Below are 20,518 nucleotides of genomic sequence, written 5' to 3'. Positions count from 1 at the left end.
AAAAATAACACGGAGAGATTGGTTTGGTAAGATATTTTTTAGCGTTGGAGCTTAATAAATCCGGGTATTGTGCTGACCGGGATACAGATCCAAAATGGATGCAGCTCTCAGAACCCAGCCCTAACCATAACCAACCTTATTTGACTTAATATAATTTGGACACAGCCTGACTTTGGTCTTGGGTCAGGTCTCGGATACTAGTAGGTGAGTGGACCCACAAAGACCTTGGCTAGTGTCAGAAACCTACTCCCAACTCAGAGGGAGCGGTGCACCCTTTTCCAGCAGTGCCATGGCCTCACAGACATAAAGGTCATTTATAGATTGGCTACTGTCACTAGAAAGTATTGGATTTAATTGGTCCTGTCATAGTGGAAGGAATCTTAGGATTCTGAGGGGAGAAAACGTTTGGTTTTGGTCTTGGTTTTGAAATGTCACAAAGCCCAACTGTTTGAGTCAACTGAGTCAACATGTTTGTTTCATACACAGCCTGCCAGTGACTCAGCAGTAATTACATTTCTGTTGATTGGACAAGGTTAAGAAAAAGTGATCAAAATTCTCGCTAGATGACAAAGCTTCATGATCATTTAACTGGATAGATCAGTGCTTGTTTGGACCAAAACATTTTTATCTTTATTCTATGAATTTATAGTTTTGGAGCCTTCCCTCAGGAATTAATACAGCTTTCAGCAGTCCTGTCTTCCTTTTTTTTCCCAACATCATAATTTTGACTTTGTGTTGTCCTGCCCATGTCGCACCTGTCCTCTTCCCTGACTGATGTCATCCACACAGATAACTTAAACATTAACAACCATGAAGATAAATACAATTTATCAGTAACCAGACTGGTAAATGATTTCACTTTACTATTTACATGATCATGTTTGTCTGAGTATTACTGGTATGCCCCAAATTCTAAGTAGTATTTGCTACCAACCAGTCAAACTTGTTTGAACCCAACCCATTTACAAACATAAGTACGGGATAAGAAGTTGTATGTTCGGTGATTGCAATGGATGACACATCATCAGCCATTACAAGCAGTGAATGTACAAACTTGGAGGCTGTTATCCTCCTCATACCATGACTACTTGCCAACAAAATGCCATATGTAATCAAATTTCAAATATCAGGTGTTAATTTACAAATGTAAATAATTTTCATCTCATTTTCCTGTTCTAAGCCTCATAAAATATAGTTCCTGAGCCTCTGAATTTCTGTCATTTGTGTTACTAGGCCGCATCCAGCTAAACAGGAGATGGTTCACAAGGTTGGCCTCGAAGTTGTTGAAAACCTGGGACAGACAGAGGAAGTTACTGATTGCTGTCAGTAGAGAATAGAGCTGCATTCTACTGCGCTATATCATTCAAACTGGCTCTCTAGTGGAAATATCGTTACAAAGTGCTCTCTCTCCCTGGCACAGGCTGCCTCTGTCTCCCTCACCCTCTGTCACAGTCACACACAGATGTTGCGCTTTCGCTGTTGCTCCCTCACTCCCTCCCTCTTACCTTACATGTGACTTCTCTACATCTCTATATTTTTGTGCTCTTTTGGTAGAATTTCCTCTCTGGTCTTCTCTCCTTTGTCCTGCAGCAGTCCCTTGGAAGCAGGCTAACAGCTTCACTGTGGATGACATTATTTCCTCTTCCTTAATGCTGGTGCATTCATTCAGAATGGCAAACAAGCACATATGTCATAGAAGTCCACATCAATCCACATCTTCCGACCAATCAGAGGCCAGAACTTTCAGTGACCTTGGTATAATATGATTTAAAATGCTAAACACAGAGGCTGAGAGCTATGAAAGACAGTGATGAACGAAGGAAAAAGTAATTTAAATGGAGATATTTAGTAGAATACATACTTCAAAATCCTATTAGTAGTCCGGACTCAGTAGTATGTAGTTGCAGGGCAGCTCAGACTTTTTCAGGGTCTGAGGCAGAAACACTTCAAAGAGGTTAAAATGTCTGAAAACATTGTTTGCATGTGAGAGTTTGTGTCTGAGTTGAAAGGAGTTGAAGCGCCATCTTTGTTGTAAGGGCTGACAGCATCTGAAAGTTTTGTTTCAAGTTTGTTCAGTTTTCAAGCTAGCGACTAGCAGCTGGACGTGCAGAAACAATAGGGAAAGAAATGGAGCGCGCATAGCTCTGCGTTACACTTGGACTAGGGCTGCAACAAGGCATTATTTTTGTTTTCAATTATTCTGCTGATGGTTTTTTCAATAAATTAATTAATTGCTTGGTCTATAAAATGTTAGGGGAAGAAATGCCTTTCACATAGTCTACCGTCTGCTTGTTTTGTTTGACTAAACCCTAAAGACAATCAATTTACTATCATATAGGACAAAAAAAACAGCACATTCTCACTCACATTTGAGAAGCCGGAGCCAGCTGGAGCCAGTTATAGATGGATGAAACGATTCATTGATTATCAAAGCAGTTGCAGATGAATCATTCCATCTCTAGTTGTACCTCACTGTCTTGCGCTGTGCTGCCCGTAATAGTTATGTTGATAGGTATGTAGGCTGGAGACGAGACTAGGTTTGTAAAAGCTTAGAGCCTGCCATGCTGCCATCCTGTGTTGTGTAAGTAATGATTGACTGGGAAAAAAAAAAGCATGTATGCTTCGACAACATTAGGCTGATGCTTCGAATCGTGTTCAGTGTTTAAGGGGACAGCTCTGTAAGATGAGAGTGTTTCCTCGCATGTTAGCTGAAACCTCTTTATAAGCTGATAACGGTGATCATTTTTTCAAACCACCCCCTACACCCTCTTGCTACCCACTTCCACTCCGTTCGCGCATTCACGTGGAGGGTCCTCCACATTAAGTGCCATCCCAAACCAAACAGCGGGGAGTGGACGCGGATTATAAAACCCTCCAACGACGAGTCTACATCAGTGCTGACTTACTGACCACGTGCAACGTCTGTGTTGTGTCCATCATGGGAGACGCTCCGTACAAATGTAAGTTCCGTGCTACTACCTATACAAACATTTAATTGTAAACTGCTCACACTAAGAGAGACATTTAATTATACAGACATTAACAGGCTACATTGTATTTAGGATCAAATATACCCTTCTCCAGTCGAGAAAACAGTAGATGTGTTCATTTGATTGCAATGAGTTGTATATTTGCAAGGACTGTTGAAAAAACCACGCAGCTTATAAACATCAAAGTTAAAAAATAGATGTTTACAAGACAAAGAAATGCCACCAAAAAAGTTTTATTTTGCTCCATAGGCTTAGGCCTCCTGCGGAGTGAATGTATTGAATCTTCCAACTCACTACCCACACTGTTTTATGTAGCCTATTATTAGTGCTTTGTAGAATATGCTGATATGAAACCATTGTTACAAAAACTTATGGCAGTTGCTGCTTCCATCACAGAGGTGGAAGTTCATCCTGAAGCTTGCCACTGTATTTATACCCTACAATAATAAAGGGTGCTTTATTAAGCCGTGAGTGTGACTACAAACAGAGTTAAACACAGTGACAGAGTTGGACTTGCGAAGGTCCAATATGTCAGGGTTGTGTGTTATTTAGCTCTTAGTTGAGTTTTACTGCCTCCAAGTGGCCAAAAAATCAATTCATGTAGCTTCACCAAAGAAAAAGATAAATTTTTTTCCTACCATTTAACACTGAAATGCTTTCGATGTGTCACAGCTGTCCACAAATTTTGTTATTTGCATTTTGTAGTATGCATTTCGACATCTTCAGCAGTTAGGAACTTTATTACTTTTCCAGTTCTAATGCATTCCATGCTCCAAACTAGGGCAGAATGATACATGGACACAGCAGTTGAATCCGACGCAGACTGATGTGAGTTCACTGGACAGTTTTTCATACCAAGATGCAGTTTGATCAGTACTGAGTCTAAGTGCATGGTGTTAACCAGTTGTATTGATCATTTAAAATCTTCCCAAGTGGTATTTTATACCGTCAGAAGTTTGTCTCCCATGCAATATCAATGCATCACTGTTACAAAGATCTGCAGGTGATGATCCAAACCTTCGATAACTTTAATTTCACTGAATTCTTCGACTGTTGTAATGTCTTGGTGGCCTAAATGTCACGTTGACAGTACTAATAAGGTCTAGTAGTTGTGCTCTGCAATGTGTTGGTTGGACAGAGTCCTGCAATGTTTTGAATAGCACCAGCCCTACTGCTCTGTGTGATGAGCACTCACCCAAACTAGAATGTGTTGAGTCAGCTGCGCTGCAAGCCTCTGTCCCTCCCCAGAGTGCTATTTATACACACCCAAACCAGCCTCTGCGCATACCAACACACACACACACACACACACACACACACACAAGTGCATACACTTGTTGTCTCATCTACGCACAGATACACACACTTGCACGTAGAGTTCGACAGACTTGAAAGCTCCTTGTAAACAATAGTGCTCACAAACACTGGGGGCAGGGTTAGTGCTGTGCCTCAGGGTGACTCAGTTTTTTCCTGACACTGTGTTGAGGAGGAAGCAACAGGTGGGCTCAGAGACACAGAGCAGCACAGAGCAAGAGACACTCGGGCTGACAGTCAGCCTTCATGGGAGCAGCTGGACTTTTACCAAACCTCACAGGATCACATGTAGGACGCTGAGGTAGGACGAGAAGTCAACATTAAATTCAACTTTAGTGGGTTACATTTTTCTTTGGATACATATTAGTTGAGTGCAGATTGTTTTAGTGCCACTGCCTGTGGAACATCTGGCCAGGAACAACAGACTGAAACCTGCCCTCTGGCTAAATACAGCACGTATATAATGATTTTTCTTCTCATGCACTGTCCCAAATGATTAAATAAAAGAGAGCAGTGTATGTATGGAGGATTTCAAAATTCGCTTCACATATGTTTCCTATAAGTTTAAAAATGTGCTGGAAGAAGTGTTCAGATCTTTACTTCTGAAAAAGTGTACCACAATTAAAAATACTTGATTATAAGAAAAGGTCTTGCAGTCATATTTGTGCTTGAGTAATGTACAATATTTTGAGCAAATGATATCAAAGTATCAAATTTTCAGCACTAAGGCAGTCCCTTTTACAAAATCTTTATTATTTATGCATTAATGTATAAGCAGCATTTTAATGTTATAGTTGGTGGAGTTGCAACTGATTTTAACTACTTAATATACTGTTAGGTGGTTTAATCTATAATAATGTATCATATTGTATCATAATGTATTTACGAAATAACCATATGTTTTCTATGTAAAATCTGAATCTGCAAAGTAACCAGTGACTATTGTCTAGGCGTCTAAGTGGACACTAAACGCAGTGGAGCACTCCCTCTAAACTACAAAGTAGCATAAAATGCAAATAATCAAATAAAGTATTATCTCAGAATTGTACTTGGCCCCACCAAACCAGTCCACCAATCACGTTTTATCCTATATTGAAGTCAATTTGAACTCAAATTAGCTCAAGAAATTGGCTGAAACCAGTAAATATTTAATGTCCATTGCAGTGGACACTGGTTCTGAAGGTTTAAGTAAAATATTTAAATACTCGGTATATATCTATGGCGTGTTTACGCATGAGGCATTTCAGCTGTACTTTTCAGTTGTCCGTCTTACTCATGTCTGATGGAACAGATACACTAATGTTTTAAACAATCCAACTGTCTAAACAGGCTGCGTAATGCCTCACGTTTTACTCACGCTATAAGCACATATATGAAACCCAAAGCCTATTTTTGTGCTTCCAGTCTCATTTCTTCCATTTTACTTGCTTAACTACAGTGATTCCGTGTTGGGCTCTGAGCATTGCCGAAATATGTGTGAGCAAATTAGCTACCATAAGCTACTGGTCATACCAGACCGAGAACTGAGCAAGGGTGCGCTTAATTGTTCAAATTCAACTTTTCATTTGTAAGAGGAAAACCCCAAAGCATATTTTTACGCTTCACGTCTGTTTTCTTTCATTTTATTCGCATAACTGTGCATCTTGGGTTCTGAATGCTGCCAAAACGCAGGTGATCCACGCTCAGTATAATGCCTGAATGCATTCTTTGTAGACACAGAGCACTGAAGCAGTTGCTACTGCTCTGCTACCGTGCTCTCACACTACGCCTCCGGTGTAAACACAGTTACTTCCCACCACTGAACTCAACAGAGTGAGGTCCCCCTTTCTAATAAAGCTGGTTTGTCATATCCAAGACTATAATACAGCCTTTCTTAAATTACTGTACTTAGTTCTGTGTATTGGTGATGAATGCAATGAACCACAGTATAGTTTGTGTGTCACTGGTGTAGGTTTCCCTGGTTCATGTTCGAGCCAGTACATTGTGTCCTGGTGCCTGGCAGCCATTTGTGTCCGGACCAGTAAGAGTGGTAATTCTGTGAACTGTGGCGTGCTTCACACTGAGTCACTTTGCAGGAATGTTTGGTCACTGAGCAGAATGAGATTATAATAGGTGACACAGGTCGCTGTCACTTTCTGTCGACCATATGTGCATAGGCTCTATTTGTCAGCAGCCATAAATGTCTGTGACATTCAGTTCAGCTTAAACAAATCAAATGCATTACACATGTATATGTTGTGTTTGTACTGCTTGTGCTGGGACCTAATGATGGCAGTCCTTTGCTCCACGGCAACATATCAGGATATTAATGGCCCCATGAAGATGATTTCAAATGATTTTTTTTTTTTTTTACCCCATAACCTTTCCTCTAGCACCACCATCAGGCCAAAGGGGATTCTGAAGCTGTTCAACCAACTGTAAGGGAGCAAGGAGTGTTTTAGGAGTATGCTTATAGCATAAGACCAACCCTTTAGATATGTAGGCTGTAATGGACATTGTTTCCTCTAGAGGCCACCATCAGAGACTTCTAGTCTTCTTTATGAGTATATACCATTTGAAGTTGCAGTGAACAGTGTAGTTGAATTATTATTTCAAGTTTCTTTTTATTAGCTTTCCTATACAATATGAATACAAATAAGAAAACAGTCAATTTGTTGTTGTTTTTTTCATCACTTGATTAGTATGTACTTGTGTATGTATTACTGTGGAAGAAATGCCTCTAGGGACAGATGTGTTCCCACTATATTTACACGAACTGAGCTTCACAGTTCAGTAAAATGCATGAAGAGGCAGAGATGGCAGGCGCGATGGTTATGATGGTGGCTGCAGGCTGCAGGTATTGCATGGTGTGTTCTGTTGGCATGCAAATCCCTTCAATTCAATACATGGCATGCACTTAAATAGTTGATAAACTGATTAGTCAATCAACAAAAAAATCATCGGAAACTATTTTGTCAATCAATTCGATTATCAAATAATTTTAAGAATTTCTAAAGCAAAATTGCCACAAATTCTATTGATTTACCCTCTCATTCCTGATGGTTTGCTGTGGCTTTTGGAAATTGTTTGGGGCATTTTTCACTATTTTATGACTTTTTTTTGGCTAAATGATTAATTGATAAGAAAAATAATTGTTAGTTGCTGCCCTAATTCTTATGATAATACAGAGGAATCAGTAGTGTCAAATTTGTGGTTAAAAGGAAAAAACAACAAACCTAACCCTAACCTTGTATGCATATACCCCCAAAAGATAATAAAACATTCACTAAAAGAAACATCTAAACTTGAGTTTGTCATCGGGGCTTCTTAGCTTTCTTGCTGACGGTTATGGAACCAAAATGTTTCCCTACGCCCCAACAACTTATCCCTATATCTGTCCCTCCTAGGTGCCTGTGCGGATTCAGCATTTTGTTTCACTCCCCAGTCAAAGTGCGGTGCAATTGAAAATCAAATTTGTCATGTTTCTTTGTCTTACTGCTCGGAGATCTAAGTTTCCTTTCGGCTTTTTTCTCTTACCAAAACAGTGAAATCACCAAAGCAGTGAAACAACCTAGGACACTATCTAATAGACACAACCATTCATATAAAGTGTGTGACTTTGGGTCTCCCTGAATTGGTGTGAGGGAATTAATCCTAGTAAACGTAGTATTAGAGTTCGCAGCTATGGGAAGGGAAAGTCACTGAGGAGCTAGAAAGCAGAAGGTTCCGAAGATATGTTTTCAACAAGGCCCATGCATCAAGGAAAAGGTAGGAGAGCGTGGTAGAGATATGGCAGTTCTTTTTGTTTTACTGCTTATTTGATTCGGGATTTGTCCAGATTGGTTTCTATTAACTTGTACCAGTTTTAACCTAAAGTAATAGTGGACACAAGTGGCAGTGGCTTCCTGCAAAATTTTTGCCTTTGATGGCAGCTCAGCCATCACTGACTATTCCAAGTATGGTGATCACAAGTGGGGCAAGAGAGCCCACATTTCACATGTTGATCACGCATTCGGACAGTCCTGAGCTCTTATGGAGTCCATAGGGGTGGACATTAGACCTGGGCTGAAGTAACGTAACTGCTCTATAGCTTCACAACAACTTCCTACAGATTCTTCATACACATTCATAGTTGCAGCTAATACAATTAATAGTGTAAGTTTGATTTGATGTATCACTTAGGGCTACAGTTACCGATTATTTTCCTGAGTTTCTGAAAAAGGCCAATTGCAGTATCCTACAGCACAAGGCGATGCCATCAAATGTCTTGTTTCTTCTGACCGACCTTCCAGAAGCTCAAAACCTTCAGTTTACTACCATGTAAGACCAAGAAAAAAAAAACATTTGAGAAGCTGGAACAATCAAATATGTGGCATTTTTGCTTTAACGATAACAAAATAGTTGATTTTTTTCCTTTTATCTAATCAGTTAATTGGCTAATCATTGCAGCTCTTCAGAAATGTGAAAGCTGACAAAACAAATCTTAACTGTTAGAGCCACATATGGTTTATCAGTTTATTCCTTATTTTCACACCCAACTAGATGTTACATCATTATACGTTGTATTGAGGGCCATTGACCATCAACGCAATTATATATGGTGAAAAAGGAACTCATTTGAAAAAGAGACCTAATTGAACTGCGCACAGCATTATCTGGAACCCTGAGAACCTGAGAACTGTCTACCCATTCTGTTTTTGGCCTGATTCAATATCCCTTTCGTATGTTTCTTCTGAAGAACAAATATTTTCTGAATCTGTGCAGCTGCCAGCTGCTCTTGTCTGCAGCGGTCAAAATTTTTGTCAGCTGAGGAGTCAGTCACGCTGGATAGCAGTGGAGGAGGCTGGGACAGCATCTGGCTCAAAAGCAATTTAGTTCAAAGTTCTACCCCTCAGCACCTGTGCTGGGAGTGTCAGAGCATGAACAGAAACAAGTTGTGCTGCTCTCTGTCTCCATCACCCATCTTTATTTCCATCACAATTAGTTTCGTACTTAGATCATTTTGAGACGAGACTCACTTTTTAAAAAGTTGCAGCCTGCCATACTGCTATCCTGATTTGCTCTGTGTACAGTGACGCACTACCCGTAGTGTACATGTGCAGTGATCTGACTGACAAAACGAGATTGGATCCGGGGGATTATCAGCTGATGCTTTGAAATCATCAACAATTAGGAGGCAGCGCTAATAACTACCATTGGTTTTATTTTGTTTAATCACAAGGGAGAGCACACTTCAACCAGTAAAGCAGAGTGACCAGAGCAGAATGAGAGGAGCCAGGTGATTGTCTGTCAGGCTTAAAGTGCACTGCCAAATCTGTTAAAATAAAACTTAAAAAATAAAAATAAAAAAAAATGAGGGAACATTTTCCAAGCAATTTTTGTAAGTTAGCTGAACTTGGTATTTTGAGTTGGGAAAACTCAATAATATACAGTAACTGTTACACTGAAAATTTAGCTGAGCCAACATGAAAAATCCAATTTTGAAGATTTTCATTTAAAGAAATGTCTTCAGTCACTATCACTGGATGAGATAACGCAATGATGATTGAGCCTATGGCCCACCGATGAAAGTATTGCGATATTTATATAATTACAGTATTACGAACTGGGTGTCTGTGGCCACATTCCAATCATAGGTTGAGTTTTATTATGAAATAGTCACAAGAAATGCAATGTGTTTGACAGTGAGCTTAGCACTTACCGCTATCCTTACTCAAATATGCGTCTACAAAACAAGACAAGTCATTTTGGGCGTTACTGGACAGCGGATCACTGTGAAATATTGCTGGAAGTAATGGAACAAGAAGGAGCAGCCACAGTGAGCTGTTAGATGAAGAGCAGCAGGAAACAGGCTGCACACCTCCAATTTCTCATCGAAGTAACCATGTTCTTTCACTATGCCCTACAGTTCGCAGACAAACGCGTTCTACCGCATAAAATCAGATCACGGTCGCTCACAAATAATAGAAAAAGGCCAATTATCGCCTGATTTATTTATTAAAATGACAATAGTTTGTTTTTCTGCCCCCAGAATTACTTGACCTGTAATATTAAACACCATTTGCTGTTACCACCAGTAACTGCATGTGACGCCAAATCAACCAGGACTGAAATCTTCGAGATTGCCAAATAACCAAATGCATAAAGTAATTGTTGTTAGTATCTCATAATTTCCTGTAATACAGCAAGTACATTTAAACACGGTTTAAACTTAAACATGTAAACATTGTAAACAAAATCATAGGTAAACAATTTCTGAGACTTCTCAGCATCCAAGCTGAGAAGCATTGACGGGTCGTCTCTCATGGCAGCAACCGATTGAAGTTTAATGCTTGGTTATTAATAAAAACCTGTCTGGTCTGACTTTACAAGTTCATCATTTTTTTGTATTTTATTTGCAACAACTGAGGTCAATATTTTAGGGTCTTCACATAGAAGGCTGATTTGGTGGTAAAACATGCATTGATTTGGGTCTTTATTGTCTTTATGTGTTAATAATACTTATTACTGTGTCTGACAATGACCCAGGCGGATTCCCCTCACTAGGGCATAGTTATATAATCTGAATAAAACTTGGATTAACTAATTTACAAATATTTCATAATATTCCCCAAGGAAGCCTTCTGGCCCCTGGAGATTTGTTATTTTTAAATTTAAGAATAATTTCTTTGATAGGTGTTGGAGCCATTTCAGTGATGGTCCTTGGGTGGCGCTGTGGGTAGCCGTGGTTTACTGGACTACGCAGTACAGGTGTGATGCAAAGCGAGGTCTATGGTTTTTGACTGTGAGGGAGGGTAAAGATGATGTGTTTATTTTGAGAGATGTACTTTTGTTATAGTTTGATAAAATCACACACTGTCTGTGATGCTGTCATCCAGCTCGTGGAGTGCATAACTGATCTAAAATAGAAAAGACTCAGGCGCATCCCAGGGTTGTGTGAGCTCACTGATACTCTTTACACTTAATACAGACAATTGTAAAATAGAAATTTCAAACACATTCATATTAAAGTTCTGAGATGATACCACTCTCTTGTCTTTGTTAGGCAGTGAAGATGATCCTGGTATCTATCAATATTGTACAGATAGATTAGTGGAGAGGTGAGAACAGAATTCCCTTATTATTAATCCAAAGAAGACACAAGAAATAATTTTTGGAGAGTCCAGTGGACTACAATCCTCCACCAGTTACTGTCTATAACACACAGATTGTATCCTCCTATAGATATTTAGGCATGTATGCGGACTTAATTCTGTACAGATTGGCCAGCCCCATGAGGCAGATTTATGATGCGTGATATCGGGCTACATAAGTAAAATTTGACTTGACTTGACCCGGCTTTATCTTGGACTGCACATGTAGATTAAATGTGTGGAAAGGTATAACACCATATTTACTTCACTACGTATCTGCTCAAGGGTTGTGGGTCAAACGCTTCGGTCCAGTTTTCAAACTCCTTATCCTAGAAGAATGTCTCCGGCTGGTAATATTATCTGACCCCTCTCATATTTTATTTCAAGAATATCAGCTTTTACCGTCAAACAGGAGATTTAGAGTCCCAGAGGTGAGAATAAACAGATTCAAGAACTCTCTTGTTCCTCAGTCTGTCAAACTATTAAATCCGAGTTTGGGTTCTAAGTAGGCCTCAGTGTACCTGTGTAGACTAAGCACTGAATATGAAAGTGAGCGACTAAAGTGGTTGCACTGCAGGTGCTTACTAGCAGTTGTTGATTTGCTGTTTTGCTGTCTGGTTAAACGTTGCGTTTAGATAAGTATGTGAAACAGTGTACATCTTGGGACGCGAGAAACATTACAGAAAAACTGCTGTTAACTACACCCTTCTCATCCCCGTCTCCATGATCTGCCGGCTTGCCATCTCTTTACCATCTTAGTCTTCTATAAAGGAGGGGTACAGCACTAATTAGACTGAAAAACATTAGCTTCCAGTAATGTAAAGCGGGCAGCTACAAGAGCTGTTTACAAGCTTATCACAGCAATAATGATTTGAATGAAGTGCTACTAGGGAAATGATCTTGAAATTCAGAAACTGTGTTAATTGTAAGGTAGTGGTGCATTCCAAAAGCTGAGATAATCATTTTTAAAAAGATTCAGAGGAAGAAGCACTCACTATCAGTTACCACAACTATTTAGAGGCTAGCTCATTAAACAAACTTCACACCCAGCTGTTAGTCTGAAAAAGTAACTAAAATGAGATCCCAGAGTAAATGAACCTCATTTTCCCCAGAGAGACTTAGGCGTCCCATGGTCGGTCGCAGCCGGTCACTGAAGCACAGCATTGGCATGTCAGGAAGACAGACTGCCTGACTCACTATCTGGAAATCCCTGCTAAAAGACAGAGAGAGGAGGGGAGGGGTAAGTAAGAAGGAGGGAGGAAAAAAACAGGGAGTGTGATAACAGCCCTGGGAAGATTTGTTGGCTCTCTGTCAGTGTGTTTCCCCGTAGCCTGCTGTCCTCATGGATTATTCTGTAACAGTGCCTAAATTATGAGAGCGGGGACTTCAATGATCAGTAGATACCGTCAACCACATGGTAACGTACGATACCAAGCCTCTGCTGTGTCTATCTGCCGGCTTTTAAAGTATGTAACTTGTGTTTGGAGCGTTAGGAAAGGTGTTTCCTTCACTTCCTCATTGCTGCAGGCACTTACAGTATTGTGTTGTCAGTTTTTTGTGTGTGTGTGTGTATTCTGTTTGTTCAGCTGTTTGTGCCCTGTATATCAGTGTTGCCAATGGTGAGCTTCGGGACAGTTTTCTGTTTGAATGTTAGGTGGAGACATATATCCAACACTACGTGCCTCTTAATGTGGACTCTACCCCTCTCATCTAGTCTGTGTGCTTTACTGTTTACTCAGAAGTTTGTTTCTGTGTATAACCATTTGCATGAGAAACCATGAATTAGTGTCAGAGAAAGATTCTGTGTTTTCATTGAGGAGTTTGTCTGTCTTCCGTGCGATTTTCCTTTCTTTCCTATTCAGTCTTTTTCAGTCAGTGTCCTCTCTGTCTGTCAGTGCCTCTCCTTCTTTCCTATCGTTTCATTTTGGGCTTTTGTCGCCTTTCAAGGTAGGCAGCTGAGGCATGTCCACACACTTCCCAGGTATCAGTATGCTTCAGCTTTGCAAAGTGTGAAGTCTGTTTTTACAACCTTTACATTTTACCCTTTATTTTTATGGAAGGGGAGTTCATAGGAAACCATCTTCATTTCTAGAAAACAAAATTACATTTACTATATATGAATAGGAGGCTGTCAAAAAAGTAACTGCAGATCAATTATCCATCCTGACTTGACAGCGAGAGCTCTTGTTCACCCGATATTGCCCTTCAAGTATCAATGGCTAAATCTATTCATGTTCCTTCTTGGTTCAGAAATCAGTTTGTTAATGACAGCCAACATGTGACAGTCTTCAATGGTTATACCTCCGTTCAGTCCTCTCCTGATCTCCATTATCCCCTACACTGTCTTGTAATTTACATAACCACTGTTTAACTGGTATCATTCAATTCTTTGCGATTTCTATCGTCAGACAATCGAATGAGCACAAAGAGTTGTTTGATTGTGGCTAATTAATGCTGACATTACCTGCTATAACGAGGCAAACTGTAACTCCTGCACTGAGATGCTGGTTTAAATCACTATGTGATGATCATCAACAGAAATACAGCTTATTAGCATATTGTGTGATCACAGAGAGGGTTACAGATGCTAGAAAGCTGCTACATAGCCCTGAGCAGGGATTGTTTTTGTATTTTCTGGCATCTTCCTTTCATCTTTGTTTATGTTACTCCGGACAATGATCACATGGTATGGAGCACAAACAGAATTACAATAATAACGATGGCACACGGCATGACCAAAGTACAAATATTTTACTTAATCTAGGGAAGGACATTCTTCAAAAAGGTCCCCAGTTTACAAATAACTTTTGGCTTATCTGGGTGCAATAACAAAAATAATTAAACATAGATGGGCAGTCTAAATAATAATATATCCATTATGCTAACATTCTTACATTCAAACGAAATACGATATTTTGAAGGATGCTCCTAAGCGATTGTCATTGCAAAAGTTGCAGATCCTCTGGTTTCTGTCCAACCACTTAGGTCTTCCAATGACCTTAGGAATTCTGTTGCTGTTTACTCTAAAATGACAAATGGCCTGCTTTTACTTTTGGTTCTCATACAACAGATACTTTTCCAGTTTAAGCTCTTGTTTGAATTCTACCTAAATATGACATGATGTCATACTTCTGAGCTCACTTTGCCACTTTTGCAGGAATTGATTTTTCAGCCTCTGTTCAACACTTCCTTTCAACCAGTTAATGTTTTGTGTGAGCCAGCGATAAGACAAACCACAGTCATCCAGTATCTGCTTAAGCATTTGGCTGAATCTGAGCAGATAGTATAGCCCTATACATCTCAGAATTCATCCTGCTACTTCTATCAGCAGTCACATCATCAGTAAACACCAGTGATCCAGTTCCATTGGCAGCCATACATGCCCATGCCATAACTCTGCTTCCACCATGTTTGACGCAGTATGCTTTGGAACCTGAGTCATTCCTTTTCTTCTCCACACTCTTTCCTTTATTTTGGTGCAAGTTAATCTTCGTTTCATTTGTCCAAGCAATCTTGTTCCAGAACTGGCTTTTTTAGATGTTTTTTCTGGCCTTTTTGTTCTTGAGTGTTACCAGTGGTTTGCATCTTGTTGCATCTCTTGATTGTATCAAATTCAAATTCAACACTTTCAATCAACTTCAATATTTCCTGGATAATTTGTAATGAAATAAGGGAATAGGCCACACATGGCCATGAAACTGATTGTCAGTCAATTGTCCAATTACTTTTGAGCCTCTTAAAATGAGGGACTGTGTATAAAAATGTCTGTAATTCCTAAATGGTTAATGCAGTATTTTATGTTAAACCCCTTGAATTAAAGTTGAAAGTCTACACTTTAATCACATCTTGATGGCGTTGTTTCAAATCCACTGTTGTGGTGTACAGAGGCAAAATTACAAAAATTGAGTCACTGTACAAATACAAACACAACGCTCTCAACCACCAACATCAAAACAACATATAAAGGATAATCTTTTGAAAGTTCCAGACTGTGTGCGTGTGTGTGTGTGTGTGTGTGTGTGTGTGTGTGTGTGTGTGTGTGTGTATATATATATATATATATATATATATATATATATATATATATATATATATATATATATATATATTTATCAGACCCCAAGCGACAAATCTAGGGACTTTTTGGACAAACTTTAGCTACTTTCCATTGAAGAGTCGCTAGTATTGCTCCGCAAGTGCAAGGTTGGGCTTTCCCTCCGCGGGTACATCTCTCTCTTGTCAATTGATCGCACTCTTACATAGACGTGAATGAGCTTCTAATATTCTCTTTGATTGATCATTTTACAAGTAAATATAGCCGCACATCAAAGCCATTGTCTGTAACTTATGTGTATGGGGATTTTGTCAGATGACACTGCGGTTATAAAATCAGGATTTTAGCAGTGCAGAGCAGTAGCTTGGAAATGGCTTGGTTATGACTGTTGCCTAAAATGTAGTCGTAATGAGCCGCTTTTCGGTCACTACTTCATACTTAGCCCAACCATGTACTACGTTTTGACCTAGTATTATGCTATTGGGCTCACATCTGACAACACGCAGTTGGCAGACATAATTGCAGCAACATTGTATAGATACACAGGCAACAAAAAAAAGCAGTGAAAGAAACAATGAGAACAATTCAAACAACAATTCATTAGCTTGCTTTTCACCAAAGTGGTCTGGTACAACACCCACTTTACTGCTAATGCCACACTGATCTGCCTGTCAGTATCCCATTCCATTCTACCCTCACTCGTGAACAAGACCCTGAGACACTGAAACTCCCTCACTTGGGGCAGAAACTCCATCACAACCCGAAGGGAGCAATCTACCTTTTTCCAGCAGAGAGTCATGGCCACAGACTTGGAGGTGCTGACCCTCATCCCAGCTGCATCACACTCGGCTGCAAACCACTCCAGTGCATGCTGAAGGTCAAGGTCTGATGAAGCCAACAAAGCCACATCGTTTGCAAATGGCAGAGTCGCAATTCTGAGGCTACCAAACCGGTCATTCTCCTCCTCCCAGCTGTGCCGTGAAATTCTGTTCATGAAGATCTCAAACAGGATTGGTGACAAAGGACCCTGACGCAGGCCAACCGCTATGGAAAATGTGTTTGTCTTCCTGCCAAGAATACGGACACAACTCTCACCTAGGTTATATAGAGACCAAACGGCTAGTAGCAACAGCCTCGGAACCCCATATTCCAACAGTACCCCCAACAAGATCCCCCAAGGAACCAGGTCATAGGCCTTCTCCAAGTCCACAATGCACATGTGGACTGAATGGGCAAACTCCCGTGATCCCTCAAGTAGCTTTGCAAGGGTAAAGAGTAGGTCCACTGTTCCATGCCCAGGATGGAATCCGCATTTCTCCTCCTGAATCTAAGGTTCGATGATTGTTTGGAGCCTCCTTTACAGCACCATGGCACCCAAGCTTTGCCCGGGAGGCTGAGCAGTGTTATATACTGATAATTCCAGCCCACCCTCCAGTCCCCCTTTTTAAAAATGGGAACCACCAGCCCGGTCTGCCAGTCTTCAGACACCGTCCCTGACCTCCATGCAAAACTGAAGAGGCATGTCAGCCAAGACAGCCCAACAATGTCCAGAGCCTTCGGCATCTCATCTACTCCTGGCGCCTTGCCACTGAGGAGCTTCTTAACTACCTCTGAGACCTCTGTCACACATATGAGCGAGAATTCCCCCGCGTCTTCAAACTCTACCTCTTTCTTTGAGGACATGTTGGTAAGGTATAGGAGTTCCTCAGAGTGTTCCCTCTACCGCCCAATAATATCCCCAGAGTCAACAGTTCTCTTCCCCTGCTGAAAATAGCCTGGGCCAAGCCCTGATTTCCCATGTCCCCAACTTCTGTCAGGATGCGTGCAAAGTTCCATTGGAGGGGGAAGTTGAAGACCTGATGGACAGGCATCTGGGCATCTCCAAATGGGTGGGCCCAGGGTGAGAGGCACCGGACACCGGACCCAGGACTGCCCAATACAGTGCCATTTATTTTGGTGTTGGTGTCATTGTAATAATATTCTTCCCATGACAGTTATGTTAAAATAGCAAACAAATCTCTCCCCTGGAAGTATTTAAATAACATTTCAATGTAAAATAATTGAAAATGAGAATTAAAGAATAAGCACTAATATCAGAATATACAGTATAATGTATATAGTGATTTATGGTGATTTATGGTACTATGGCCTGGCACACAAAGCATTGTTAAAAAAACAAGAACTTCTGACTGATTAAAGTTACATGGATGACTCCATAAGATTTTTAATGTTACTTTATTCATTACATCAGCACCAAATGGCAATATGATAAATATTCCCTGAATCATTGTGCTAAGGCTGGAAAATGTCCAGGTATACTTCAGCTTTTTGTCCCTGAGTGCTGGCACCTTCTATCATCCAGACAAGTCTGAATTCATCTGAAACAAGCCTAAAGATCCACTGTTTTCCAGGAAGTTTATGCCTTTGTTTCCTTGGGTCTTTGAGACTACCAGTGGTTATGAAAGTCAAGTAAATGCTAGAGGCATTTTGGAAAAATTGTTTTCAAAGTGCTTGGTGGTGAAATTACGCAAGGACGTCCATCGGGACGGACTCTCAAAGTCTTGACTATGCTGTTCCTTTCATGGCAACATTCACTTCATCACAACAACTCATTTTTTTTCTTGGAATTTCCTCCAGGCGGACCATTGCCATGAATTTGGAAACATGATTCATCAGATTGTGCAACGACACTGTTGGCCGTGCAGTTAGATATTCCCTCAAATAAGCCATGCATGCACTGATTATTCTGTCTGTTAGGATTTCTGAGGTCCACTCTTTTTGACAACGCTGAGATTTCTGTGTTTATTTAAAGTTGTCATATCATTTTATTTAGGACTGTTTTGAAAGGTGTAACGTGTATTATACCAGGTCCTGGTCAAATAAATGTAAATGTCTTATGCATTTGAACTAATGACAGATGCTGCCATTTTACTTGGGAGGGTGGTTTTGGGTCATCAGGACATGTTGGCCTATATTTTTATCCTTAGTGCTTGAGGTATGTAGCCATGCAGATATTTGCCGATATTTTGAGATTTGCGAATATTACTTATTCCTGTCTGAGATTTCTCCTCCACCGCAATACAACGGAGATGGAATCGAACTTCATTTGTGCTTCTCACAACATTAAAAAGGGACATTTGAAAAACAACAGCAGTTTGTTTACACAAACAGTGTCCTGGTTATCCAGAATATCTGGTGCCAGATATAAGGGGGTACCCTAAAGCTATGTTTCACTCCTCTCGCTTATATGGAGTGTATCTATATTAACTGTCACTGCTCGTGCTAGTTGCCAAGTTCTTTTTGTACTTCTTCAAAAAAAAATGGAAAACATAAATGTGTTAATTCTTGCATATGAAGGGATTTCTTTCAGGCACGTCCTACGAGACAGCAGCGCCTTTATTTGTCAGCACTGCATGTATACAGATCTGCCTAAACTAAGTATCTGACTCTGTCTAAGCAGAGTGAGATACAATGGCTTCAGAAAGTATTCAGACCCTTTCACATTTTGCACACTTTATTGTGTTGTAGATTTAATTTTAAATGGATAAAATTGCAGTTATTGACCATCACTCTACTCTATTTCTGTGTTGTCTTGGGGGTATGCTTCAGGTCATTTTTGTGCTTAAAGGTGTACCCTCACCCCAGTCTCAGGTCACACTCTGGAGCAAGTTTTCTTCAAGGACCTCTTTTTGTTCAGCAGCATTCATTTTTCCCTCAGTTCTGACGAGTCTCCCTGTCCTTGCCCCTGAGTAGCACCCGCATAGCAGGATACCGCCACCCCCATGCTTCACTGTGGGGATGGTATTAACCAGGTGATGCGCATTGCCTGGTGTTTGCTACACATAGTGCTTGGAGTTCTGCCCAAAGCATTCAGTTTTTGTCTCATCAGACCAAAAAATCTTTTTCCTCATGCTCTCAGGCTCCTTTAAATGCTGTGGAGTGCAGCTGAGATGGTCGAACTTCCAGCAAGTTCTTCCATTTCTGCAGAGGACTCCTGAAGCTCTGTCTATGTCACCCTTGAGTTCTTGGTTACCTCTCTGACCAAGGCCCTTCCTGCCCGGTTACTTAGTTCGGCCCGACAGCGAACTCTAGGAAGAATCCTGGTGGTTCAAAACTTCTTCCATTCCACAATTATTGAAGCCACTGTGCTCCTGCAGTGTGAACTGTGGGAACTTTCTAAGCTAAGTCCAATCAATTCAGTTTGCCACAGGTGGAGTCCAATCAAGTTCTAGACACATCTCAAGGACAATTAAAGCAAACAGAATGCGACTGAACACAATTTGGAGCGCCACAGCACAAAGGGTCTGAAAACTTTTCTAAATGAGAAAATTCAGTTTTGGATTTTTATATATAAATGTGTATATGTGTGTGTGTGTGTGTGTGTGTGTGTGTGTGTGTGTGTGTGTGTGTGTGTGTGTGTATATATCATGTATATGTGTGCGTTTATAGCATCAACTGTCTGTGGAAACATTAAAAGGAAATTCTGTACTAGGAGACCGTAACATTGGAAGATACCCACCTAATTAATTTAACTCAGACTGCTGAAGCCTCATGTTAGTTCTTAACTTAAAGATGAGTGCTGTACATTTTTGCAGAGAACAAAGGATTTTATTATGGAAAGACTAAAATTAAAACTCAGCATTGTCTCCCAGATAGATCAAATACAGATACTGACCGTTTTGTTATCCCAGCCTGTCCATGTCAGTTACAATGGACACAATGCAGGAAACATCCAGTTGCCAGGATATTAAGCCAATCCATTTCCCCATTCTTTTCATTAAACACACACACACACACACACACACACACACACACACACACACACACACACACACACACACACACACACACACACACACACACACACACACCAACACACATCAACACACCCACATACACATACACACACACCAAAGGCTGAGAAAACAGCATTCCAGTAAAATAGAAGTGCTGTAGAGTTAAACTTGTTTTCACAGTTTGCCAGCATGTTCCAGGAATAAGTCTGGCATCAAGTTTGTCATTTTACAGCAGTTACGAAAAAAACTGAC

General features: G+C 40.4%; 1 protein-coding gene across 5 annotated transcripts in view; it reads left to right on the top strand.

Moving 5' to 3' along the window:
• LOC120792328 (kinase suppressor of Ras 1-like) overlaps positions 1-20,518 on the top strand; it is a 61,202-nt gene that overhangs the window by 17,041 nt on the left and 23,643 nt on the right. The window contains exon 1 of one of the 5 annotated variants that reach the window (XM_040131444.1): positions 4,415-4,605. The exons of 1 other annotated variant lie outside the window; for it this stretch is intronic. Coding sequence is in view for 2 of the 4 variants with exons in the window: in XM_040131441.1 (XP_039987375.1) it covers positions 12,788-12,838 (51 nt within the window). In the remaining 2 variants the exon portion in view is untranslated. Of the gene's footprint in view, positions 1-4,414; positions 4,606-12,570; positions 12,657-12,730; positions 12,839-20,518 lie in introns of those variants that run through there. 3 more of the 5 variants (XM_040131445.1, XM_040131442.1, XM_040131441.1) reach the window with 3 other exon arrangements.

This window comes from Xiphias gladius, chromosome 7, assembly GCF_016859285.1.
Source record: "Xiphias gladius isolate SHS-SW01 ecotype Sanya breed wild chromosome 7, ASM1685928v1, whole genome shotgun sequence".
Classification (NCBI taxonomy): Eukaryota; Metazoa; Chordata; class Actinopteri; order Istiophoriformes; family Xiphiidae; genus Xiphias; species Xiphias gladius.
This window is presented reverse-complemented; position numbering and strand designations above follow the sequence as displayed.